General features: G+C 36.3%; 4 protein-coding genes across 8 annotated transcripts; 3 read left to right on the top strand and 1 right to left on the bottom strand.

Moving 5' to 3' along the window:
* The first annotated feature begins 4,673 nt into the window (after positions 1 to 4,673).
* On the top strand, positions 4,674 to 7,911 carry LOC126604067 (ninja-family protein mc410-like). The gene is made up of 3 exons (XM_050271143.1): positions 4,674 to 4,834; positions 5,866 to 6,937; positions 7,193 to 7,911. Exons 2-3 carry the CDS (start codon positions 5,932 to 5,934, stop codon positions 7,690 to 7,692), a joined length of 1,506 nt encoding a protein of 501 aa, XP_050127100.1. The 5' UTR covers positions 4,674 to 4,834; positions 5,866 to 5,931; the 3' UTR covers positions 7,693 to 7,911.
* Positions 7,912 to 9,708: 1,797 nt separating this feature from the next.
* On the top strand, positions 9,709 to 11,297 carry LOC126602115 (E3 ubiquitin-protein ligase ATL42-like). Its single transcript, XM_050268940.1, has one exon. It carries the CDS (start codon positions 9,859 to 9,861, stop codon positions 11,161 to 11,163), a length of 1,305 nt encoding a protein of 434 aa, XP_050124897.1. The 5' UTR covers positions 9,709 to 9,858; the 3' UTR covers positions 11,164 to 11,297.
* A 457-nt stretch (positions 11,298 to 11,754) lies between these two features.
* LOC126605185 (E3 ubiquitin-protein ligase ATL42-like) lies at positions 11,755 to 13,387 on the top strand. The gene is made up of 2 exons (XM_050272546.1): positions 11,755 to 11,786; positions 11,856 to 13,387. The coding sequence occupies exon 2, from the start codon at positions 11,870 to 11,872 to the stop codon at positions 13,175 to 13,177; it is 1,308 nt and encodes a 435-aa protein (XP_050128503.1). The 5' UTR covers positions 11,755 to 11,786; positions 11,856 to 11,869; the 3' UTR covers positions 13,178 to 13,387.
* Positions 13,388 to 14,571: 1,184 nt separating this feature from the next.
* LOC126603971 (protein phosphatase 2C and cyclic nucleotide-binding/kinase domain-containing protein-like) lies at positions 14,572 to 21,773 on the bottom strand. Of its 5 annotated transcripts, none has more exons than XM_050271000.1 (17): positions 21,472 to 21,767; positions 21,248 to 21,368; positions 19,979 to 21,054; positions 19,638 to 19,769; positions 19,286 to 19,516; positions 19,039 to 19,164; positions 18,419 to 18,481; positions 18,241 to 18,323; positions 17,681 to 17,912; positions 17,292 to 17,608; positions 17,019 to 17,106; positions 16,844 to 16,910; positions 16,306 to 16,583; positions 16,135 to 16,200; positions 15,869 to 15,990; positions 15,426 to 15,582; positions 14,572 to 15,330 (listed from the first exon to the last, which is right to left on the bottom strand). In XM_050271000.1, the coding sequence occupies exons 3-17, from the start codon at positions 21,008 to 21,010 to the stop codon at positions 15,085 to 15,087; spliced, it is 3,240 nt and encodes a 1,079-aa protein (XP_050126957.1). In that variant the 5' UTR covers positions 21,011 to 21,054; positions 21,248 to 21,368; positions 21,472 to 21,767; the 3' UTR covers positions 14,572 to 15,084. The 5 variants fall into 5 exon arrangements, 4 of the variants coding, with proteins under 4 accessions (XP_050126957.1, XP_050126959.1, XP_050126958.1 ...); XM_050271002.1 differs by having other exon boundaries at positions 21,608 to 21,767; XM_050271001.1 differs by having other exon boundaries at positions 19,979 to 21,368; positions 21,470 to 21,768.
* Between the last annotated feature and the right edge of the window lie 3,691 nt (positions 21,774 to 25,464).

Genomic DNA, 25,464 nt, shown 5'->3' with positions numbered 1-25,464 from the left:
TGTGTCTAATAATGCGTTGGCATTTGTAAGTTTGGAGACATATATTTCAATACTAGCATAAAGAAAGTGCAAACTTATGGATGTTCACTTCCAAGTAATTTGAATTGCAATTGTTTTGATTCATTACTTTCTTGCGTTTACTAAAATATGAGTATGAGAATCTTTTCACTACTTCACTTTTTTCATGTGTTTACTTGCACATATAGAACTGGCAAAAATGTAAGTTTTTTCTTTACATTCATAATCAAATACCTAAAAATAGAAAACATATAGAAACTCATTTATGCACTTAAATAGTAAATGTTAAAATGGTCCATATGTTTTAGTCATTGAGTCAATTTAGTCCCTGTTTTCAATTTGGCCAATTTGGTCATTCTATTTATCTTCATTAGCCAATTAAGAACATTTCCATCTAATTTCGGTAAAAAAAAAAATTATAAATTATTATAAAAAAAATTTTATTTGATTTAAAATATTTAAAAATGAAATAAAATTTAAAATTAAAAGAAAATTTATTTTCCTCCCAACTCCCCGACCTCCTCCCTAAGATTATCCCCTTTATTTTATATGTCACAACCTTAATCATTTTTCAGATTGGAAGCTTTATCTCTTCTATGTATTATTTCTCATTGATTTTGCATTTTTCTATAAAGAGAAAGGGTAATTATATCTCATATTATTTTTCTTATGAATTTTTTAAAGGAAATTAAATGAAATGTCATTAATTGACTAAAAGAGACCAATACGAGGACAAAATTAGTCAAATAGAAAACATGTGGACTAAATTGGCCATATGTGTAACATCCCACATCACCCAAGGGAGTGGATCATGTAAGCCTTATATGTATATTCTCATCTCTACCTAGCACGAGGCCTTTTGGGAACTCACTGGCTATGGGTTCCATCGGAACTACGAAGGTAAGCGAGTTCGCGCGAAAGCAGTCCTAAGATGGCTGATCCACTGGGAAGTTCTCGTGTGAGTTCCCAGAAACAAAACCGTGAGGACATGGTCAGGGCCCAAAGTGGACAATATCGTGCTACGACGGAGTCGAGCTCAGGAAGTGGTGGGGGCCCCGGCCGGGATGTGACTCCGAAGTTAAGCGAGAAAATGGCCAGAGGATTTCTAGGATGGGTGACCCACTAAGAAGTTTTGCTCATGTGAGCTCCCAGAAACAAAACCGTGAGGGCGTGGTTGGGGCCAAAAGCGGACAATATCGTGCTACGGCGGAGTCGATCCCGGGATGTGGAGCATGGACCGGGATGTGACAATATGACTATAACACATGGACCACTTTGACATTTAAGCCTATTTTTTAATATTACTTTGAATTAACTAAAGATCAAACTAGAGTGGATTTTACAAACTCAGCACATAAATTGTTCTAACAAATATTATTAACCATAATTTTGGGGAAATGCCAACCACACATTTTATTTTCATTTATACACCCTTATTTGAAGCACCTTAATTACGTCCGTTATGGATCAAATGGGTGGGAGGTTTTTATATAATTGGGCCAGCAGCCCAATTCCAAATAAATTATAATAATAATAAAAAAAAAACAATCGGAACCTACCTTCTTTTAATTTGAGATGCCGAATTTTATTTCAGGGGTTAGTCCTTTTGTACATTATCAACCAATCCGATATCTTATTTAGGGAATAGGATACTCTCCGAATCCTTTTTGTGGGGATTTGGATGATCAATTAATCGTGTTCGTTTATTTTACATTATACGGTTAGAAATCATTTTAAAATTTTAATTTAAAATTGAATATAAATAGTAACTAACGAAAACTGACCGCACGATGTACAATGAACGGATATGATTTATTGATCTTTAAATCCTCACAAAAAAGATCCAGAGAAGATCCTTATCCCTTATTTAGAATTATTTTCATATAAACGATATTTTTATAATAAATACAAATTATAAAAAGAATAAATATTTAAATTTAGGATTTGAGGAATACCGTAATCACTAATGTCACATTTACGTATCCGTAATCGGAAACAAAACACGGAATTAAATTCTGATTACGGAACACTCCTTTGTTTACCAAACTTGGAGGAATCAATATTTATGTGGGTCCCATCCTAATTCTAGAATACAACTCCTGCTTTTGGAGGATTTGAATTCCCTGCATGAGGGAGGGATTTGTATTCCGGGAGAAGTGGGTAATCGGAATGGATTTATTTTACCAATTGTGTCCTTAGTTGGTTTTTATTATTCCAACATGGCCCTTCATCTCACCAGAGAGACATTGTCCAGCGCCCAATATTGCCCAGCTCTGCAAATTTTTCATCTCCTCACCACCGCACCCTCCCCCGCCCAGGCCCACATCTCATACCACCGTAACCACTCCCAACCATCTCTTTCTATTTGTCTCTAGAGAATTTTGGAAGAGAACACTGGAATTGAGAGAGAGAGTTACGGTGTGGTGGTGGTTTAGTTCTTTATCAGGAGTTGCCATTGCACTGGAGAGAGAGTTTTACGGTGGTGGAATAGAGAGAGTGCGACGGCAGAGGAATAGAGAGAGAGGGGAGAGTGCTACGCTAACATATATGTTTGGCTAATTTTTTTTTTCTCCTAATAAAAATTAATTAATGTTTTCTCTTGATTAGACTATAAAATAATGAGGTATTCATCAATTTCCTCCCTGAACTTGTGACTATTGACCAATTTCCCCCCTCAACTTTAATTTTGGCCAATTTACCCCCTCAACTCTCATAATTAGTCAATTTCCCCCCTCAACTCTCATAATTTGTCAATTTGCACCCTACTGTTAATTTTTTAATTTGATCATAATTAAACAAGTGTATGTAAGAAACTAAATAAGATGTATGTTAATCATTTTCCTATGTCTTTATCCTATTACAAATAGATTAAAATTTAGAATCTTACAATTTATCATAGATAATATTATTAGTCATAATAAATCAGTATGGAGTAATTTTATTTGATTTTTTACTATACAAAATTGATAACGAAAAGGATTGATGTGTACATTTTTGTATGTGAATACAATTTTCTTTATAAAAGTGAAAGCTAAGTTCAAGTAAATTGCGGAGAATCGAGCTTTAGTGCAAAAATGGCTAGTCAATTCATAATTTTCGACTCCTTATTAAGAATAACCCATTTTATTGAAATAAGTCTGATCCATGAGTTTAGGATTATTATTTCTTCTTCTACATGCTTTAAACCCGATTCATAACTTTTTCTTATAATCAACCCATATCACATACTAATTGTATTATGTTTTTGTATATTTTACCCTATATTATGCAGGTGAGTTTATGTTAATTTTAGTACTTTGTTGAAAGTTATTAGAAAGATTGAAAGAAAAAAAAAAGAATAGATGGAAAATTAAAAAAATTTAACAGAAAGGGGCAAATTGACTAATTATGAGAGTTGAGGGGGGAAATTGGCCAAAATTAAAGTTGAGGGGGGAAATTGGCCAATGTTCACAAGTTTAGGGGGGAGAATTGATGAATATCTCTAAAATAATTATTTACTAATAAAAAAGAGATTATAAATAATTTATGCGAAATACATAGGTAAAAATGAATTATACTAATTAAAGTTTAATTATATTACGAATAATTTAAGTAGTAACAAAATAATGGAAAAAAAAAAATTAGACCATAAATAATTTTTTATGAAAAAGTGTGTTTTAGTAATTATATTAAATTTAGATATTAAAGTAAATACTTAAATTTATAAAAAAAATTTAACAAAATCATTTTAATGTGTCTATGAAATAAAAAAGCAATTTAATTTTTCTTACTATTATATACTATATCAAATTTTATTAAAAAAAGGTATATAAAATATTTGATTTGGGACAAGGGCATTTTAGTAATCATACTAGTTTATATTCCGATTCTGCTGAATTAGTAAACAGATTTATGAAATTCTATTCCTATTCCAGACAATTTTAGTAAACAATTTCAACAGGAATCTGATTCTGATTCCATCTCATTTCAATTCCTTCTCAATTCAATTCCTCCTCAATTCAATTCATCTCAATTTAATTACAAATTGAGTAAATTATAGCAATGATCCCTGAACTTTACTCAAATTAGAGGAATAGTCCCTCAACTAAAAATCCATTACCATTGGTCCCTCAACTTATCAAAATATGTAGCTATAGTCATTTTCATTAATTTCTTCAAAATTTTGTCAAAATATGTTATGTTGGAATAACCATTTATTTAATTAGGGTCCCTCAATTCATCAAAGTGTGTAATTATGGTCATTTTCATCAACTACTTAAAAAATTTTGTCAAACCGAGTTATGTTTGAAGGACCATAGCTACAATTGGGATAAAGTTAAGGGACCATTTCTCCAGTTGAATTAAAATTAAGGGACCAAAGGTAATGGATTTTTAGTTGAGAGACCATAGCTGCACGTTTTAATGAGTTGAAGGACCAATGGTAATGGATTTTTAGTTGAAGGACCATTGCTCCAATTTGAGTAAAGTTCAGGGACCATAGCTACAATTTACTCTTACGAATTAGTAAATGCACCATAAGGCAGTACACCAACTCCGCAATTTAGAGTTTTCATGGGTGCAAGTCAAGTCTAACGCCAATACAAAAATAAAATAAAACATTGTTTCAACGAAAATTGCATAAAATATTTTGCATAATAGTCACGTGCGGTCAGAAAATAGAAAAAAATGCAAAAGAAAAAAAAAAGAGTGACAAATGTGTTTTTGAACATCTTCTTCTTCCACTACGCTTTGTACCAAATTTTACTTCTCTCTTCGCCCACTCTTCTCTGGACCAAGCAGTTCGATTTAGGGTTTCACCATTTCTCTTCCAATCAAGGTCTCTATTTCTCTCGCTATTTTGTGTTCTTCATTGTATTTGGTATTTTTATGCAAAATTTTCAGCTGGGTTGATTAAATTAAATCGTTTTTTCGTGAAATATTTGAGAAACCGATCCAAATAAGGATCGAATCGCAATAATCAGCTAATTTTCCATCGTATCCGACTTTAAGTTCGTTTAATTGCTCAAAGTTTCTAGCTTTTGATTTCGTGGAATTTTTTCTATTTAGTTGAAGATTATGCATTCATGTCATGGATAATCTGGTGAGGAGCAGATCTGGGTTCCCTTGTTTGGTTGCCGAGAAAACGTAGGAAAATAAATCTTCATAAAATCCTGGGACTTTTTGCTTTTGTTGTTTTTGTTTCCAGCAAAATGGAAATCTTAGTAACTTATCACTAGATGGAGCCTAAGATCTTGGATCGAATTAATCGTGCACATCTCTCCGGATTTTTCTTTATATTGTAGACTAGGTGTTTTGGATGATCGGTATTGTTTGCTCAAGGCATAACTTGCTGAGTGCTTTTGTAGTTTAGCTCTACTAATAAGAATTGTCTTTGCAAGTGTGAGATTGCTTACTCTTTGTGATAGACTGATATCCTAAATTGTTGTTCAGTTATTCGTAATGGGTGATTATGGCTCTAATGTGACTGATACTGGGGTACCTCTTTAACGTTTTCCACCATTCTGAAGTTTGTACCCAGTTGTATAGCTAATGATCAAGTCTGGGACACTTGCAAAAGCCATTCTCTCGTTGGTAGTCCCACTATACCAGATGATGGAATGGCGGCCAATGTTACAATTGTAGTTAATGCTTAAGAGTTATGTCTATTCAAGAGACATTTAGTTATATGTTGATACTTAGCTGGCGTTGATCATTTCATACGTTTACTTTTTGTCATATTCTATTGCGATGCATTATTACCATGATGTGGTCTCATCTCTGTGTCGTGGTTATGTATGACAATGTGAGGCCTTCAGCGTCCTTTATTCTTGCATGGTTGCACCCTGTAATGACATTGCTTTTGTGCAGGAATCACTTTTTGGAATGATTGTTCTTGATCTCTATTGACAGTTATTTTCTCTCCCAAAAAAAAAAATGGAGGATGATAATGGACTTGAACTTAGTTTGGGTCTCTCTTGGGGTGGATCATCTGCCAAAACCAAGGGTAAAAATGGTGCTTCCCCAAATGCTAGAGCAGAAGAAGGTGATAGAGGCAACAAACTAGCGGATGATTTTAAGGACTTTCTTCATGGTGGGGCTCAAAAACAAGAATCTAGTAGCAGCTCTCAGAGAAGTGATTCAGTGAAACCTAAGGAAAACTTCTTCAATGACCTTTCCAAGGCCAGTGTTGATGCAGATGCATCAATGAACTTGAACGGTAGAGGAGTCTGGGTTCCAAACAATAACAAGTCTGATGAAACAGAGGAGGAAAAACGGACTGAGGCTAGTAATAAGCGCAAGAATTTGTTTGACGAGATGAACCATCAAAAGAAGCATGAGAGAGAAACTCATTACTCTGATATGCATGACAAGACGAGAGCATCACACATTTCCGTTACAGAAGATGGCTCAACTGCTGAAAATGAAGACGTGGCAGATTCTGAAGTGGAGGGTTCATCCTCAGTGCCGATTTCTCAACATGCTGAGGGCGTCAAGCGATTTGTTGGATCCGGTGACTCTTCTGATGCTCAGAAGGAAGTTCGAAGGTTTGCTGATTCCAATGTTGTCGACCTAAATGGGCAGAAGAGGTTTAATATCTCATCAGAAAATGAATATAAGCTTGGGAATATGGCGTATGGCAGTCCCTTCTCACTGCAATCAGTAAACATGAACATACCTTATTCTCTCCCGACGAAGGAATCTAATTCAGTTGGTGCGACCACCACATCAGGACATCCAATGCATGGGATGATGCAGGCGATGCCTACTGTTACTGGTGAGCGAACAGGGACTCAACCTGTGAATCCTGGAAACTTGCCAGTTATGTTTGGCTATTCACCTGTCCAGCTCCCAATGTTGGATAAAGATAATTCCTGGGGTGCGATTCCTCATGCTCAACAATTCCATCCTGCCTATGCTGGCAGAAATCCACCAAACTCAGGTAACTATAATATGGATTGGAACTTATTTGTGCACGTTGGACTAGAGAGCATGGAAACACCTTACTTTTGTGGTGATGGCACTTATTGAGCGCAACTCTTTATGTTGGATATGTTATATCTTATTGATAAATATTTTCCATTTCCATCCATAAATAACAACTCCAGGGCGTTCTTTTGTCAAAAAATTAATAATGATATTATTAGTGATGCTTTGACCAAAAGAACAGATTCTTATCCTTCTTGTGTTGATGCAGCTATGATGCAAGTCGTTTCACATAATTCACCTGATGTTGCACAATATGATGGGAGGATGTTAGAACGGGCGAGAGGTGATGGCAAACAGAATGTCACTGAAGAGGGCGCATCTTCTCAGGTAGAAGAAGACACAAAAGTAAGTAGCGCAAACCTCGGGATGAAAGATGCACCTGGCCGCCCAACGGCAGAGGACTTATCTCTTGATTTTTCAGCTATAAAGCCAGGTATTGCTGCAGACATAAAATTTGGGGGATCTGGTTCATGCCCGAACCTACCATGGGTTTCTACCAAGGGCCAAGGCCCAAATGGTAAGACAATTTCTGGTGTAACTTACCGATACAGCACAAACCAAATCAAGATAGTTTGTGCTTGCCACGGCTTGCACATGTCCCCTGAAGAGTTTGTTCGTCATGCAAGCGACGAGCCATCTAATCCCGAAAGTGGCACTGGTTTGGCAGCATTTCCTAATGGCAATCCTTCTGCCTCGGCTCATACCTAATTCATTACCATGTCTGAAGTACGTTTAACAACTTTATACGCGGTCTGGAAATCCTGGGGATGTTTTTGTACGCGTAACTCGTCATTGTGCTTGTGTAGTAATAACCTTCTTCGGTTCTTCTCAGTTCCCTCATCTGCTACAATCAAGTATTGCAGGTGTATGTAATAATATTCTGTCATTATTCTGTTTGTGATATGAAGGCCAAATATTTCGGTTCTACTGTTTTTTGTGATGCTAGTATGAAACGGGTCGATCAACCCTAGAAGACTCGATGGCTTAACAGCCCAGTGAATAACCTGATTCAGAGAGATAACCCGGTCTTTAGACACTCGCCCTACTTCTAAGAAATGCATACCGATGCCTCAGTATAATACCGGAAAATACAGAACCCGGAATATACAAAAAACCGAATACTCGTATACGCAAACCTGCAAAGGTGATTAGTCGATTAATGATTCTTATTAGTTTCAGATTAGCAATCTACAAACACTTTACAAATGGAAAATTCATGGATCAAGAGTCAAATATTTAGGTAACGATTGAGCTGCTCTGTGTCTTTTAACTTTTGGTTTTTTCTGTTCACTCGTCATCCTCCACGTGCAATTATTGAAACACTGGCGGATTTGTTGCTTCTCTGTTCTGGAAAATGAGTATCTGAATACTTTTACAGGAAATAAAATATAAATTAAGAATTGCTTAATTACTAGGACCGGCAAAGCATTTCCCTTGTTTATTGGTTAAGAAAAATGATTTCCGCCCTTCATTTTGTCTTTTCGCACTTCTATGTTTTTTTTCGCATTTAAATTATGTTATTCAAAAGAGAATTAAGATACTAAATGATGTCACATTTCGTTTTCTCTGTCTGCATGCTATGTTTGTTTATCCCGAAATTTCAACTTAATAAAAATATCAGATTCAGACAGTTCAAGATTGTAATTAGAAAACACAAAAGGCATTAGCTGAGTTAATTCATGCCTAATGATGTTCTATGCAATGATGTCACCTAAGCTAAGATCCCACGACTCTGCCCTTTGACTTTCTGAGCCATGCAAAGCAGCTAATTTGCAAGCACCATACGCAACTAACAACTTTGACTTTCCCATTAATTTAGTCAAATCACAAATAAAGTACCAAATTTCGAAGGCAAACTAATCCAACAGAGGGAGCAAATTAAATGTAAAATCTCATAACGAAATTTCACCCTAACTCATATTGGATCGAAAATAAATTAGTAGGGCCATGTCGGTATGACTGAATATGCGTTAGAAAGGCCAATCCCTTCCAGGCCAATAAGAGGGAACATAATTTCTGTAATGTTAGTATCAGTTGTTGATCACATGCACGTGGTTATATGTCATTAATTCATGACCGTTTTTAAGATTTCGAGAGTTCTGTGGAAAGTTTATAAAAAGGTCCATTTTTTAAGAAAGTTTTCTAAAAAAAGTAGAACAATATATTAATACTAGCAAGCAATCAAAAGTGGTTCAATCTTAAACAATCAAACAAGCAAAAAGCTTTAGAAATTATTGGGTTAAAGTTTCACTTGAATATATAGTATTATCATATAAAAAATTGAAAATAAAAGTCGTTTTCAGAATGTTGTTATTGGCACTTCAAATATCTCATTATGAATATTAGATATCAAAACTTTTTAGAGGTGGTTCAAATTTGAAACCTCATAAGATTACAACTTTTGCTCTCCCCCATGTCGCCTTTGATCATTGATGAATTGTGAATACATTATATTTATGTGTAAACAATTGGAGCTAGCAATTTTTTCTTTCTTTAATCGGAGTTTCACCACTTGTGTATAAGAAATTAGTTTAATGGTTTGTCTTAACATGATTGATGTCATGCTGCAGGTGGTGCTTGTATAATAATGCAGCGTACCATAAGAGGCAATATTTGTCTACATGCTATTAATCCTCTCTCTCCCACTTCGTCGTCACTTCTCAACTGTTCAATTATCTTTGCTATTAATAAATTCCAGTAATATAAAAATGGTTTATCAAATTCGAAACACATGAAAAAACCAACAACACATAAAATTTCACCAGAATGATATAAACATTTGTATGTATATATGTATATATAGTTCCTTTTCCCCTAAACTTCAACTCCTCCACAACCATATATCTGTATCTATACATACATATATATATATATATGTGTATATATAGTTCCTTTTTGCTTCCAAAGATGATTAGAATTTTGGGTCAGTCTCAAAATTTCAAATTTCCAATGTTCCATTCAAGTTTGATTGTTTTTTTGCTTCTGAATTTTGTGGTGTTCCATGTTGAAGCACAATCCAGTGGCCCAGATTATCCTTCCGATGAACAAAGCAATTTTCAACCAAGTGTTGCTGTGGTTATTGGAATTCTATCAATCATGTTTGCACTGACTTTTGTCCTCCTTGTGTATGCAAAACTCTGCCACAGAAGAGCAGGTGTGGTTGGAAACAACAATCTCCAGCCAACAGGACTTATCAGTAGAAGCTCTCGGTTTTCGGGGATTGACAAGACAGTGATTGAGTCACTTCCTTTTTTCAGATTCTATGCACTGAAAGGATCGAAAGAAGGCCTCGAATGCTCAGTCTGCCTGTCGAAATTCGAAGGTGTTGAAATCCTCAGGCTGCTTCCCAAATGCAAGCATGCTTTTCATATCGGCTGCATTGATCACTGGCTCGAAAAGCACTCGAGCTGTCCTCTCTGCAGGCACAGGGTTAGTGCTGAGGACTTGACTTCCATTACCTACTCAAACAGCATGAGGTGGATTAATCAATCAGAGCGCCGCCAGGACTCGAACATAGAGCTCTTTGTTCAGAGAGAGGAGGATCACCGCAGTTCTTCCAGATTCAGCGTAGGAAGCAGCTTTCGGAAAGTTGACAGGGCGATTGATAAGGAACTGTTGATCCAACAAGCTGCTGATGTGACAGAGGAAGATCAGAAAGTCCTGCACAAGCACAAGCACACAATTGTTGTTTCGGATCTTGAGTTTAAGAGCAGATGGAGCAATTTGAGTTCCTCTGACCTCATGTTCTTGAATTCCGAGATGCTTAACACGATGTCAAGCGATAGATTTTCTTTCAGACATTTAAATTATGAGTGGTTTTCGCCCGTGAAAGCAACAGGAAATGAGGAGATTGTAAAGATTAGGGAGGACAAGGTTGGTACAATGAAGAAAAATAGTTCAGCTTCGGTTCCTTCTGCTTCAGATAGCATAGCAACTTCAGCTCACCCCTCGAGTTCAGTGAATCGAGGAGAGAAAAGATCCATGTCCGAAATCACTGGTCTTTCGAGATTTGGGAATTTGGGTTTTAAGAACAGGACTAGAGAGCCTTCTCTGCTCGAAAACAATGAGGAGGAGGAAAGAAGGAGGCGGCTTTGGTTGCCGATTGCCAGTAGAACAGTCCAGTGGTTTGCCAATAGAGAGAATAGGCCTCCACAGCCTCAACAGCCTTTATATGTATAACTTGGATCAATGGAAGATTCAAGTTTCATAGGATTTAGGTAGTTTTGTTTCGAAGTTCTAGAGGAACACACGCACTATGAACGCTGTTTTATTTTTGGATTCCTTTGTAGCAATGCATCATTCTAAATTTTTAAGGACTAGCACATATAGCTTCTTATACAAATACCAACTTCTTGAATCAATGAAATTATATATTTTTGTTTGCTTTTTGCTTAGAAAACATATTGCTTCTTTTCCAAGAAAGGAATTTGGATAACAGCAAGACATTACCAAAGTTCTTACAAGACAAATAACTCAAACACCAAACTGAAACCGAAAAATAGAGGCGACAAGTTGTTTGCGAAAAGCTCATCGCCAAAAGTTCGATTAGTTTAACGGGTTCTCACTCGTCGGGCCTTCGAGCTAATGACTGCATTAGCTTATAGGTAGATCTTAACATGACTGATGTCATGTGGCAGCTGGAGCTTATATTATAATGTCGGATGATTACACAATAAAATCCATGGGAGGGCATATTTGTAGAAACCCAAGTATACAGCAATATAAAAATAGTTAATCTAATTAGGACACACAGGAACAACCAAAGAAGAAACCAAGAAACCGAAATATCACAAACCAGATTGGTATTTCCCTTAAACTTCCAAGTTCTCCACAAACATATATGTGTATATAATTCCTTTTTTCTTTTGCAGAATGCTTCGAAAATATGATTAAAATTTCGGGGTTTCAAAATCTCGACCTTCCAATGTTTCATTCAAGCCTGTTTATTTTGCTTCTCAACTGTGTAATCTTCCATGTTGAATCACAATCCTTAGGCTCAGATATGGATTCTGATGAAGAAACTAAATATCAACGAAGTGTTCGTATGGTTATCGGTGTTCTATCTGTCATGTTTGCGTTCCTTTTTACACTCCTAGTTTATGCCAAATACTGCCATAGAAGAGTTCCTGTTCAAGAACACAGTCTCCTTGAAACAGGACTTATCAGTAGAAGCTCCCGGTTTTCGGGGATTGACAAGACGGTGATTGAGGCACTTCCGTTTTTCAGATTCTCTTCTCTCAAAGGGTCAAGGGAAGGTCTCGAATGCGCAGTCTGCCTATCGAAATTTGAAGATATTGAGATTCTCAGATTGCTTCCAAAATGCAAACATGCTTTTCACATCAACTGCATTGATCACTGGCTGGAAAAGCACTCAAGCTGTCCTCTCTGCCGGCACAAGGTTAGCTCTGAGGATCTTACGTTCGTCACCTTCTCGAATAGCATGAGGGTCTTGTCGAATAACCAAGCAGAGCATCGACAGGACTCTAACATAGATCTCTTTGTTCAGAGAGAGGAAGATCGCTGCGGTTCTTCGAGATTCAGCATCGGAAGCAGCTTTCGAAAAAGCAAAAAGGTGGTTGAGAAGGAAGCTGAACTGCTAATAGCAGAAGCTGCTTGTAGTGATGTGACAAAAGAGGATGACAAAATCCTGCACAAGCACAAGCACAAAATTCTTTTTTCTGCTTTCGAGTTCAACAACAGATGGAGCAATCTGAGTTCGTCTGATCTTATGTTCTTGAATTCGGAAATGCTCAACACGGTGTCAAGCAATAGATTCTCTCCCATAAAACTAAACGATGAGCAGTTTTTGACCGCGAAAGCAACTGGAAATGAGGAGATCATGAACATCAGGGAGGAGATGGAGATGAAAAGATTGTTTGAGAACAAAGTTAGTACAATGAACAAAAACAGTTCAGCTACAAACTCAATTGTTCCCTCTACATCAGACAGTATAGCAACTTCAGCTCATGCCTCGAGTTCTACGAATCGAGGAGAGAAAAGATCAATGTCCGAAATCACTGCTCTTTCTAGATTCGGAAACTTGGGTTTCACCAACGGGACTAGAGAGCCTTCTCTGCTCGAAAACAACCCGAAAGAGGATAGGATGAGGCGGCTTTGGATGCCGATTGCCAGAAGAACAGTCCAGTCGTTTGCCAATAGAGAGAAAAGGTCTCCACAGCATTTAGATGTATGATTTGTTATTAGTTCAAGCTTTCAGTTTCCATAGATTTTAGGTACTTTATTCATAAGTGCAAACTAATTCCTATCAAATTTGAAGTACCAAATTCTTGAATCCGTTTTTTTTTTCTTTGCAAACTACTCAATCTAGATGGAGGGGGGATTCGAACTTGGGTTCGGAAGGACATGCACACTGTCTTAAGCAACTGATCTAACTCGCGTCCGCAACTTCTTGAATCCATCAAATGATATATTTATTTTTTGTTGCTTTTCTTTAGTAAAAGGTATCCCTTCTTTCCCTAGTAAACCACCCTCGTTCCATGAACGAGAATCATGCTGTTTCCATCATTTTCAACAATTAACTGTTGAAATCTCTTCTTTCCCAAGTTAGCCACCTAAACTTACACCAAACCAACATAAATATATTTGCAGTTGACTTAAAAAATTTATAAAACTAGAGCTCCCAGACTTTTAAGCCAATACATTCATCTAATTAGTCCTTAATCGTTAAATTGTCATCGGTAATCGTGTCTAATGATGATCGCGTCTGAAAACGACTTAATGAAAAGATTTAAGAAGAAGAAGAAGATGCTCCTTGAAACCATCGGACCAAATCATTTTATAATCTCTTTGGTTGGGAAAAATCAACTTTCATCAGTCACTTGTTGTCCTCTCATGAAATTTAGAATCCTCTGAAGATGCTGTCGTTTATTATTTATAAGTCAATAAAATTGTATTTTTTTTGTCACAGTTGTGGTATTGGTGTCAGAGCTGAGTCTGCTTCATTTGTCCTCGAGGAAAGCAGCCACGAATCGACTTTGCATGTTGATCTTAATTAAGTGTTATTCTTAATTTTACGTTTCTGTCCTTGTCGGCTTGATACCTCTAATATGTTTTTCTGCAGTTCTTATATCGTATTTGTTATTCGATTAATTTAGTGGTGTTGTTGTCTAATCGGAAGAGGACCAATAAGTGCTCTCGTTTTTTCGGTTTTGTAAGTGTTTTTAGAATGGCTCAGAGAGGTTTCTGATAACTACAATGTTTTTAATCATATTGGAAGAAAAAAAAAATTAAAAGTGGTAATTGATTCTAAAAGCCGTTTTCCATGCTTTGTTGCAGAAGTGCTTCTTCAAGAAATAATTTTATTGGTTTTTCAAAATAAAAAATAAAATAAAGAAACTTAGGTGCTCCATAAGACTTTCTCGGATGCTCCAAAGTATCGAGTACTTCAGATGTTTTAATAGTTAAATATTTGTTTAAAAATACAAAATTCAAGGTCTAACGGTTAAAACACTTGACGACGGGTACCCACCCCATCTCAACTCGGCGATGGTGGTTCCCGACCTATGAATGTAGACAAATCCTCTATGGCTGAACAATCAGAGAATATGAGAACAAGATTTAACAAAATTTGCTGGAGACCAATCGGTAAGGATTTCCATAAATCAGAGATCCAAGTATTTACAACACATAAGAAAATGATTAAGAACAATGGATAGTTGGAGACTCGAGAGCTTCGTGGCTAAGTCGATCAAATTTCTATCAGCTGCTATTACAGAAGTACAAGCGGAAATGAATAATTTCATCAAGGAATGACCCCTCATTCATCTACACATATATGCATTTACAGAGGGGGAGAAATTCGCCGAAAAGACAATGAGAATGATGGGAACAGAAAATCTATCAACCGGCCTCTCCGTGAAATAGTCAAATGGCTATCACCAGCGACCTATGATCCCAGAAGATATATGCTCTTCTAATGCTACCATGTAATTTCGGCATTTCCTCCGTTGGTTTTGTATGTCTCGGTGGTTTCTCATTGTTCAGCCAAGCTGTGAGTCAAATCTCACAGCAGAGAAGATTCAGAAGAACCCCACCTGGAATTTTTTACAAATGTGGAAAGTCCTGTAATTTTTTATCCTTCTACCAGTCGTCAAACCATTCAGGAGTATCGAGTTCTTCTCCATTTCGAGATGGAGAACCTAGAGGAACAGAACAGTCCTCGGAGTGACTTCCCAAATGTTGAGTTATACGAGATGTGATCTCATGAGGAACAGGCAAACTACTGTCTTTGATCCCTTCCCAATCCATGCCATCAAACCAGGGATGCCTTTTGACAGATTCATAGCCTTGGCTTCCTAGTCTGGTGTTTTCATCAACCTCGAGTAACTGAACATATTATTATAAACAGAAGCATGTGAAAATTCCTTTTGTGTGTGTGTGTGAGAGAGAGAGAGAGATGACTAAAAAGATTCCTACAATACCTTAGTTATGAGATCAACAACTTCAGGACTAAAAGTTTGCGGTAGAGTTAGCTGTCCCTTTGCGATCTTTGCAAATGTATCAAGCTCGCTTTGTCTCCATGAGCCGAATGGCATTTCACCCTGTAGCATGAAGTATATCAACACTCCTAATGCCCACCTGCAAATTTTTAAACAAATTCAGAACTGCAGGAGGTCTCAGAAGGATACTGTCAAGACAACAAAATAATAAAATAATATGAAATGTAATTATATATACAACTCAGATCTCAATGCCTAAAACTTCAATAATTCCACTGTTTCCAACACAGGAAGGGACCTGTTTCCATCTTAAAACTTTTCCCAGAGATCTTAAACAAATCTAGATGCTTACAAATCTCACCGGGGTGTCCTAGTGGAAGCAATTACTTAGTTTAGGATGAACGAGGCATAAATCACCATATTACCAGTCAGCTGGGAAACCATGGCCTTTTCCCTGGACTACCTCTGGAGCTAAAAAGTCCACCATTCCACAAATTGTATATGTCCTTTCACCGGATAACTTCTTGCCAAACCTGAAGTCTACTAGCTACAATACAAAAATAAATAAATAAATAAATAAAATTAGTAATTAAGCATAATTTCATCAACTTCTCCCTCTTCGATTATTCTGCGTCAATCCAGATACTATGGATAAACATGATTCATTACGGAAAAACAAAACATTACCAACCTGCAAATATCCTGTTTGGTCCAACATTAAAACATCAGGAGACAAGCCTCTGTAGAGAACGTCATTCTGAAAGTCAAATTACAAAGAAAAGAAAATGAGAGATGTTGAAAAAGAAAGATGTTACTTAAACAGTCACGGCAGGAGCTAATAAGCTAATTCCAGACAATGGACCTTATGGAGATCTGCCAAACCAGCAACTAGAGAGGCTGCACAAAATTTGGCAGATGGTTCATCAAGGGGAGTGCGAAGTATCGAAGCCAACGGACAAGCAAGGCAAGTATTATACAGTATGCCAGCATGTGTCTGATCAACACATGTGCACAGAAACTGTGGCACACACGCTGAAGAACTCATACTCTTGATTAGATCCTTCTCTCTCAACACTTGTGCTTCCTTTCCCATCCTTCTGACCTTTTGCTTTGAAAACCTTTTCAAACTAAGCAATTTTTCTGATAGGCAATAAGATTTAACAAGAATAATTCCCGTCAGCTTATGTACTGTTTTAAACAAAAATAAATTCTTCTCAAAATATTGAATCTACCATTAGATCTGCCCCATTCAATGCAGTATATATTATCGACTTCTTTCTTTATCTAACAAATGATATATCATATATTACTTCAACATGAATCCAGCATCGTGTAGAAGCCCAATCTAACCAAATAAAACCACAGCTGAAAAGAAAAACCCTAAATGATAACCAACCAACCTGAATCTCTTAAACATGCAAGTCCAATCTCACTGCAGTCAGTGCTATATAAAATTGTTCTCCAATCCTAAAATGGAAACATATGTAGCATCAATAAATTATACGATAACTCAATTAAGCATTTATACTTAGAAACTTAGAAACCTACAAACAAGCAGGGCACTGAATTCCATACCAGATCAGAAAACTGGACTTTAGAAAGAGCAGAAATATCAACGTTCTTGCCAGATCCCTTTGCAACGTCAGAAGAATAATCCCTTGACCTACATAGTGACATCAACAAACGGCATCCGTAATATGAAACAGTCATGAGATATCCTGTATAATATAAAAAAGAGTTCTACGAAGTTGTCATATGTCATTAGAGAGATCCAAAGTTAACCATGGATTTCCAATTGGTAGATTGATTAAAATTTAAGAATTGAGACTTCAAGAGAATACCACATACTTCCGATCATCCTGAGAAAGCTTTGTCAAAGGGCCAATGACTGAATCAAAATTTTCCTTTGTTAAAACAGCACAGGTGACATCTCCCACAGCAACTGCAGTAAACAAATCAATATGTTCTCCAAGAAGTGCCCATTCACCAAAGCAGCTTCCCTCCGTCTTCTCCACCGAGAGCTCTTTACTGCTCTGAGGATGATCATCTTCTTTTTGATAGTCAGACTTCAGACTCCGGACAACTGGACTACTAACTGAATTTGCATCAAAAGTAATCCTCACTTTTCCCTTCTGGATAATGTACAATCCAACTAGGCGTTCACTCTGCAGATACATGTGAAATACACATTAGTTATAGGCAAAGAGTAAATGATACCCTTAAGGAAAGTAAAGTACCTCGCTGACTATCGTCTGCCCTTGTGAGAAGGAAACTTCAGACAGAGAATCGGCAATATGGCTCAGCTGTAAGATTGTCAGCCTTGATAGAAGATCCACTGATCGAAGCAACTTCAAATATGACAAATTAGAAAACTCTGACGTTAAAATTCCACGGAAGTCTTCTCTTTTCAAAGCCCAAAGAGTTCCACTGGTCACAGCACGAACAGAGGCCTGGAGTGGTTTGTTATGCCTGCAGTATCACATATCGCAGGATCAAGTAAACAGGAATTAGAAAACACATGATGCACTATTACAAAAGGAAACAAACAGATCAAGGAAAGCCGAAACAAATTGGATCTAACATGTCCCAGGAATATGCTTCCCATTTCCCCTGGCTCCGCAATGGCAAATCATTAATATTTTCTAATGCATAGATGTACAGATGTAAGAAAACCTTATGTTCAATTTGTGCATCAAATTTCCAAGAGTAAATCATATAGTCAGCTCACAGAAACTCTATGATAGCACAACCATTTTCTGAACCAACAGATAAAAAAAGGTAGAAATGGTTAACTCACATTAGCGCTAGTTCTCCAAAGGATGACAGTTTATCAGCTGTATAGTGCTGCAGAACCCTCGGAACCTCTCCATTCTTTTCTTCCTGCTAAGATCGTATCCAATCAACAAAAAATCTGTGGGGCCTCATGAAGTTATTATCCAAATGAATTTCAAGTAGAAAAAGGATATATTTAAAACCTGGGTTGCCAACACCTCAAATTCTCCACTGCCAACAACATAAAAGCAGTCACCTTCACCACCCTACAAAATACAGTAACTGTTACAAGTAATATAACCACACAAAATTGTAACATTTTAACTTCTCTATTTTTTTAACATGGAGTCTTTAGGCTGTTTTGGCAATGGATCAGCATTGCGAATGTAACTTCAAAAATTAAACCAATAATGCTTTGTGTATTATTAAATTTACTTTTAAAAATCAAACTTACAGGGCAGGGGGTCCTCAGGTCACTTAAAAAACTGCTTTGTGTATCGGTAACTGCTTTGTGTATTATTAAATTGTAAATAATTCTACTTTAGTTACATAAATTTCTTGGCCACAGGGGCAAGCATGAGTTTGTACATACTATTTCCGTAGAAATTCACGATCCTGAATCCTGCTGTTGTAAGCATTTCAAGTAAATTAGAACTACACCAGAATTAATAGTCTATTACATATATTAATCCTTTTCAGATTATTGATGTCATAAGTCCATGTCTGCCACTCATAACCGTGCCCAAAGCAATACAATTATGTGCAAGAGCTATGAAAAGCTATTACTATAAACAAGAAAAGCAAAAAAACAAAGAAAAGGAACCTGTCTAACAACAACATCTCCAGGCTGGAACTCAACCCTTTCCATGCAGTCCAATAACACCTGACACTGAGAATCAGTAAGCTTTCTGAAGAGGAAATGGTCATGCAAAGCCCGCTCAATGTGTGCCTATTTACCACAAACAAATGTTCAAAGTAAGAACTTGCAATAGAGAAATTGATATCATTTCTAGTCTTTCAAACAAAATCATGACGAATGGAAAGCAAAAAGGATATGAAATAAAGCATACTTCTTCCTCCCAAGTCTTTCTGTGGGATGGAGATGGAGGAACCCAAATTTGCCCATTTTCTAGAGAACTCTCAATCGCACGAAGGCGTGCCTTTGACAAATCATGTCTGGTGCGCTGGTTCCTAGAGTTCCACCCAGACGGTGAAGGAGATTCACATCCTGTAACCTCTACAACTTGAGGAACAGGTGGTCTTATAGCAGTAGCAGAACTTATTGATTGACCAACGGAAATCTATAAGAAAAAGACATTATTAATTGACTACATTTGAGCAAACCATATTTACGTGAAGACAATGCACTTTGAATATTAAATGCACAGACAACGTCATAGTTTGGACAGCAAGTCCTCTTACATCAGTCAGCCCATTTACATGCACAACGATCACTGTAATATCATCTGTACGAGTTTCATACTGCAGCCAGAGTTTATACGATTCAGCTACAATTGCAGCACAAGCATCACGGGGATCTTTAAATTTTGCAACCTGTAAATATAGTAACAGAATCAAGAAAAGTGGAAAAACAAAAGATGTACTCAACTTAACTAAACGCACTATGCCCAACAAAAAGAAAGCAAACAAACAATCATAACCATTCACAATTAACTTATAAACGGTCAATGAATTAGAGATAAAAAAAAACTCTTAACAGATTCCACACTTGATTGCAACAAAGAGAGAGCAGGATACCTTACCATATCCACCACAGCTTGGCTAGAAAGGAACTCAAAAACTCCATCACTAGCAAGAACAAAGAAAGGATTATTCTGTGTAAGCTCTAAAACCACAATTTCAGGGTTCGCAACAACCCCAATTGTCTCAGCAATTGAATCACCAAGACTCCTTGTAAAAGCTGTCCCAGGATACATTCCATTTGGCACCCACAATCTAGGTGGATCACCATCATCGCTTTCTTCGATTCCCCAACACTGCACATCTGGATTCTTCAGCCCTTCAATTTGATCCAATGTAAGAACTCTTGCACCACAAAGCTTAACCCTTTCGAGCTCGTCCACTCTAAATGGGGTTTGATCAATTGAAAGGTCCACAGCTACAATGTCATCCCCTTTCCTCTCTGCTATAACAGCCCTTGAATCACCTGAATTCGCAATGCATATCGTCCTACCTCGAACCAAAACCGTAATTGCAGTTGTCCCGCTCATGCTATCATCCAAAATATCAGCGTGCAACTGAGAATTGGTTGCGATAAATGCAGAATGGCATGCCTCGACAGCATCCACTTGAAACTTATTATTCCTAAGCAAATTCTCACACAACTTTCTTTTCACAAACTGCGAACACTGAGCTCCGAATTCTCCATGACCATCAAAGACCCCAAAGAAATGATCATCCGGGTTTGTCCCAAATGGCGTGTGGATACAAAAGCTATCTTGGTTAGCCTTATCAAGAGCATCAGGGTAATAACCTCTCTGAGACAAATACGAATACCGCATGTCAAAGTTTCCTGAAGGGACCTTGACAGTTCTTGACCCATTGGGGGGCAGAAACTGTGATGAAACCCTACGGAGCCTAGTTATACCCACCTCAGCATCCCCAGTTAAGCCAGACTGGTTGAATTGGTCTCTGAGTTCACCTACTTCTCCATTGGAGGAAGTAGGAGAGAACACTGGGATCTCAGTGCTCCTCACATCCTGACTCTCTTTCAATTTCGGAACTCTTGGAATACAAAGCTCTCCAATGCAAACTCTTGAATAAACACAACCCATCACTCAAAAACACAAATTGAATCGAACCCAGATGTCAAATTTACCTGAAAATTCATCAGTTTCAAGTCTGAACGAGTTCAATCACCCTACAACCCATCACTCAAAAAAGCAAATTGAAACGAACCCAAATGCCGAATTTACCTGATAATTCATCAGCTTCGAGTTCGATCGAGCTCAATCACTATACAACCCAACACTCAAAAATGTAAATTGAATAGAACCCAGTTGCGAAATTACCTGAAAATTCATCAGCTCGAGCTTTCGAGTTCGAAGGAGCTCAGTGACTCTGCTTCCTCAGCTTCTTCGAGCAAAATAAATGAGATTTTGTTGGATTTTTCTCCAGACTTATCTTCCACAGCTGCCCAGAAAACTACTCTCAGAGAATGAAAGGAAACCGGCTCCAAAAAAAAGTATTAAATTGCAAATCTTTTATGAGATATTCAAACTGTTAGATATTACACAGCAAATTGGAAAGCGACGTTCTTGATCTACAGTGCCTCCCACAACCGTTACGATAAAATACAACAAAAATAGAAGCAAATAAAAGCACTTCTGAAAAAAGTACTTCTGAATCGTGCAAAAAATTGGAAAACAGACAGTTGGGTTTTGCAGTGGAGGCCGAGAAATCTGTTTGCTTGAGTGAGTCACTCAGCAGGTGCTTTGCTTTTGCTTTGGGGAAGAGTTCGGGATCGGGGGAAGAGGTAAGGGAAAGGCGAGTGGGGACAGGGAGTGGTCGGGGTGCGGATTGCGGATTAGGCCGGTATCAGTGCACTGCATCTATTTTTGTGGACACTGCTACTTCCACGCGCCGTGACGGGAAGTGTTTTCACCTTCATATATATATATATATATATATATATGGAAATCTTTAAGGAAAGGGTTCCCCATTTTTTTATAAAAATGGGGATTAATTGTGGGGTCCACATTACATAGAACTTTAACGATCCGAACCGTCTATTTTTCAAGTTGCATCTCATAGATCATCCTTACAAAATATTAGCCAAATCGGAAATGTTTAAGACATCTAATTGGGTTCAAAGAAATGAACGAATACTTTGTTATATAAGAAACAATGAAATTTTATCTTGATAATTAAATAGGCAAATGGTTTCGGATTAAATTGAATTTTTGCAAGAATGATCTATGAATCGAGACTTACAAAATAGACGGTTCGGATCGTTGAAGTTCGATGTGAAGTGAGCTCCACACCTAATCCCCATTTTTTGAAAAAAAATGGGGATCCCTTTGCATAAAGGGCCTGTATATATATATTGTCAAACAAGTTAGGTTTTGAGATTAAATTCTATCAGTTGTTTATGGTAAAATTTAGCATTGTCTTGAATTTGCATAATCATCGTTTAATGGGATTTTAGCTTACTCATCATTCACGAAAGTCAACTTAAATGAAGAAAATACTACTAAATCTGTTAATCTTAGTAATACAACAAGAAACACAATTTTATTAGTAAATATTATAATTTTTTCAAAACAATTAAAATGTTGACACTTTTCAAACTTTAATAATAATTCTGATAATGTGTATATGATATTTTTTAAATCTCGTCTTTGTAGTTTGTGTTGTCTTTTAAAGAGATTAATAATTTTTTTTTCTCATCATAATTCTCAAGGATTCTTTTCTATATATCATTAAAATAATAGATGAAAGATGACGTGATTATTCTGTAGTTTTTGTTACATATATAGTCTAGAGAATATTTATAGTTAAAAATCTCATAACCAAACAAGAACAAGAAAACAAAATATAAACTAAAAAAAAATTAGTTTGTAGAATGCATCCCTTATCACACACTTTGCTTTATTGTTTCATTGAATAATTGAATTATGCTTTTACCAAAGTGTGTGTGCATATGACTACCTTCCATACTCGAATGAGAAAACCACCCCACGTTCGTTCATAATCACATGAACTTTCCCAAGTTGTCCCCTTGAATGGCCCCTTGAATTCACTTTGATTAACTTCTTTTTTGTTTATCCATTCTTTTGTCGAAATGGAAATTTAATATAAAGTAAATAAAAATCTATAAAACTTTTGAGAGGATGTGTGCCAATTGACTGTGGTCACGGGATGGGCTGAAATGTTCTAGCCTTTCTGAGCCCCACTGGGTAGGGATGGGACTTTAGTAGCTGACCAACTTGACCAACCCAATTGAAATTGGTTGAGTTGTAAGCTTCAAATTTATTTTTGAGTAAAAACTTGTCACCCGTCCAATAGGTGAGTTGGGTTGATATTTTGATAACCAAATTGAAACCGACCCACCCAGATATCAACAATTCTTAATCAAGTATGTATATTACATAGATATATACATAAAATCTAATCGTTATTAAACACTCTTGTTTATTTATAGTTTAGTTAATCATAAAATTTAAATATATAAATACAAATAATGATTCTACAATATCAAATTCACACGATTTAACCCTAATATAACATGTATTTTGAATTATTTGTTGCTGATTCTCACTTTACAAATAAGAAAGAAAGTAAACTCAATTCATAAAATCCTTCCAACCCAACTTGCCGTAGAATGGTTTGGGTGCCTTGTTTGTACATTTTTTTAAGGAAAACTAATGAAAAGAGCTTGAAAACTTTGAGTTTTAACGTTAAGAACAAAAAAAAGGGTAAAGTGAATACTACCAGGTTTGACTTTTTAGTGTAAAAATGTGGTTTTTCGTTAAAGTGAACAGTATCATGTATTTTTCGTGAAAACTCTTTTTTTTTTTTTTTGGAAATTAGTTTCAAAATGTCAACCCACCCAATGCCCACCCCTACCATTGGAGATTAGCCTCTTCGTGAATTTTGTCATATAATTTGATCTAAACTATTGGGAATTCGAACTTGTGCATAAGATGACACAATATCCTAACCAACTTGAATACGTGTTATTACATTTTCTTTCCTTTTTTTAAACTTTGCTAGCAAGCAAGTGATAAATAATTAAATTCTTTGCTTTGGTTACATCGTGATTCTTCATGAAATGTTCAAACAAACCGTGCGAATGTTTTCTGTGAGCTTATAAATTACGTGCACTTTTTAGGGTTTATACTTTTTAAGACTAGAACGTGGATCGCATTCTTGTGTGCTGCTGTAGATGGTGTGGCCTCTCAATGTTCTTTTACTTGACTTTATGTGGAACCAACAAATATAAAGAATGGACAAGTACAAATGAATGAAGGAAAGCTCAGCAGCTTACAAATTAAATAGGTTTAGTAATAAAGTTGTCATCATGATTTTCAATCAGGTGAAATATATAATACCAGTCAGTTCTTCTTGAACATAGTTTATAGAGAGTTTTGATGAAACACTTCTGATATTGTTAATTTTTAATGAAAACCCACATTTTTAGATTTTTTCAGGTACTATTCACTACACCTTTATTTATTATTTTTCAGTAAAACTAAAGTTTTTAGGATTTTTTGTTAATTTTTTATATGCGTTACAAAAAAACCACAAATTGTCGATATATTATTGATCATGCATTAATAATATTTATAATTAACTGAGGCTTCACATTAGTCAAGCTCTAATCTCACCAACGACGTAAGTGACCTTTTACCATAGTGGTGGAAATGTGTTGAACTCTTACATAAAAGCGTGGATTCAAATGTCTAATCTAACTTTTGATCTAACAATATCTATCGTTTAAAAAAAAAAAGGGTTTTTATATTAACACCCCACAAAATGTTGAATGCACCCCACATTAAAATTTAATATTAAATGACTTATTTACTTCACTATGCAATAACAATTTTGACCTTATTAGGGTTTTTTAAAAAAAAATAAAGATTTATAAATACATCCTAAATCACATTTAGCGTATTATTTATCTTCTCAACTATCAAACATGTTGATTAAGAAAAAATGTTTTTGACGAATGGAACACGAAATCGATGTTTCAGGAGCTTCACATGAGGTAAGACTTCATAGTTTTCATTGTTTTAGTGATTTCGATGACATCGATAATTATTTAATTTTGCGTTTGCTACATTATTTAAACTTCTATATTCATATTCATCTTTTAGTGTTCATATGGTTAGATTCAATCCCTGAAAATTAAAAATGAGTGTTATAAGATTTGAGAAATGTGGGGTGTAAAGAAAATGTGGGGTGTATGTACAAAATATAAGATGTATATTGAGAATGTGGGGGTGTAATAAGATAAAACTTTAAGTGAAAAAGTAAATGTATGGTGTATTAAGTTTGTGGGGTTTATTCAACAATTTGTGGAGTGTTATTATAATTAGCCAAAAAAATTATCACCAACGACAAAGAAACTAATCTTACACTAATCTTACAAGGACGGTTATTAAACGTTTCGAGTTAAGGCCCAACACTACCAACCCAATCTGGCGGCGTTTGGGAATTTAGAAATGGGGCTATTAATTGGGCCTTGGGCTAGGCCCAACTTGAAAATAAACCAGAGGTCCAGAAG

Source organism: Malus sylvestris, chromosome 15, assembly GCF_916048215.2.
Source record: "Malus sylvestris chromosome 15, drMalSylv7.2, whole genome shotgun sequence".
In the NCBI taxonomy this organism is placed as follows: domain Eukaryota; kingdom Viridiplantae; phylum Streptophyta; class Magnoliopsida; order Rosales; family Rosaceae; genus Malus; species Malus sylvestris.
The sequence above is the reverse complement of the archived record's forward strand: the minus strand, read 5'-3'. Positions and strand labels throughout refer to the sequence as shown.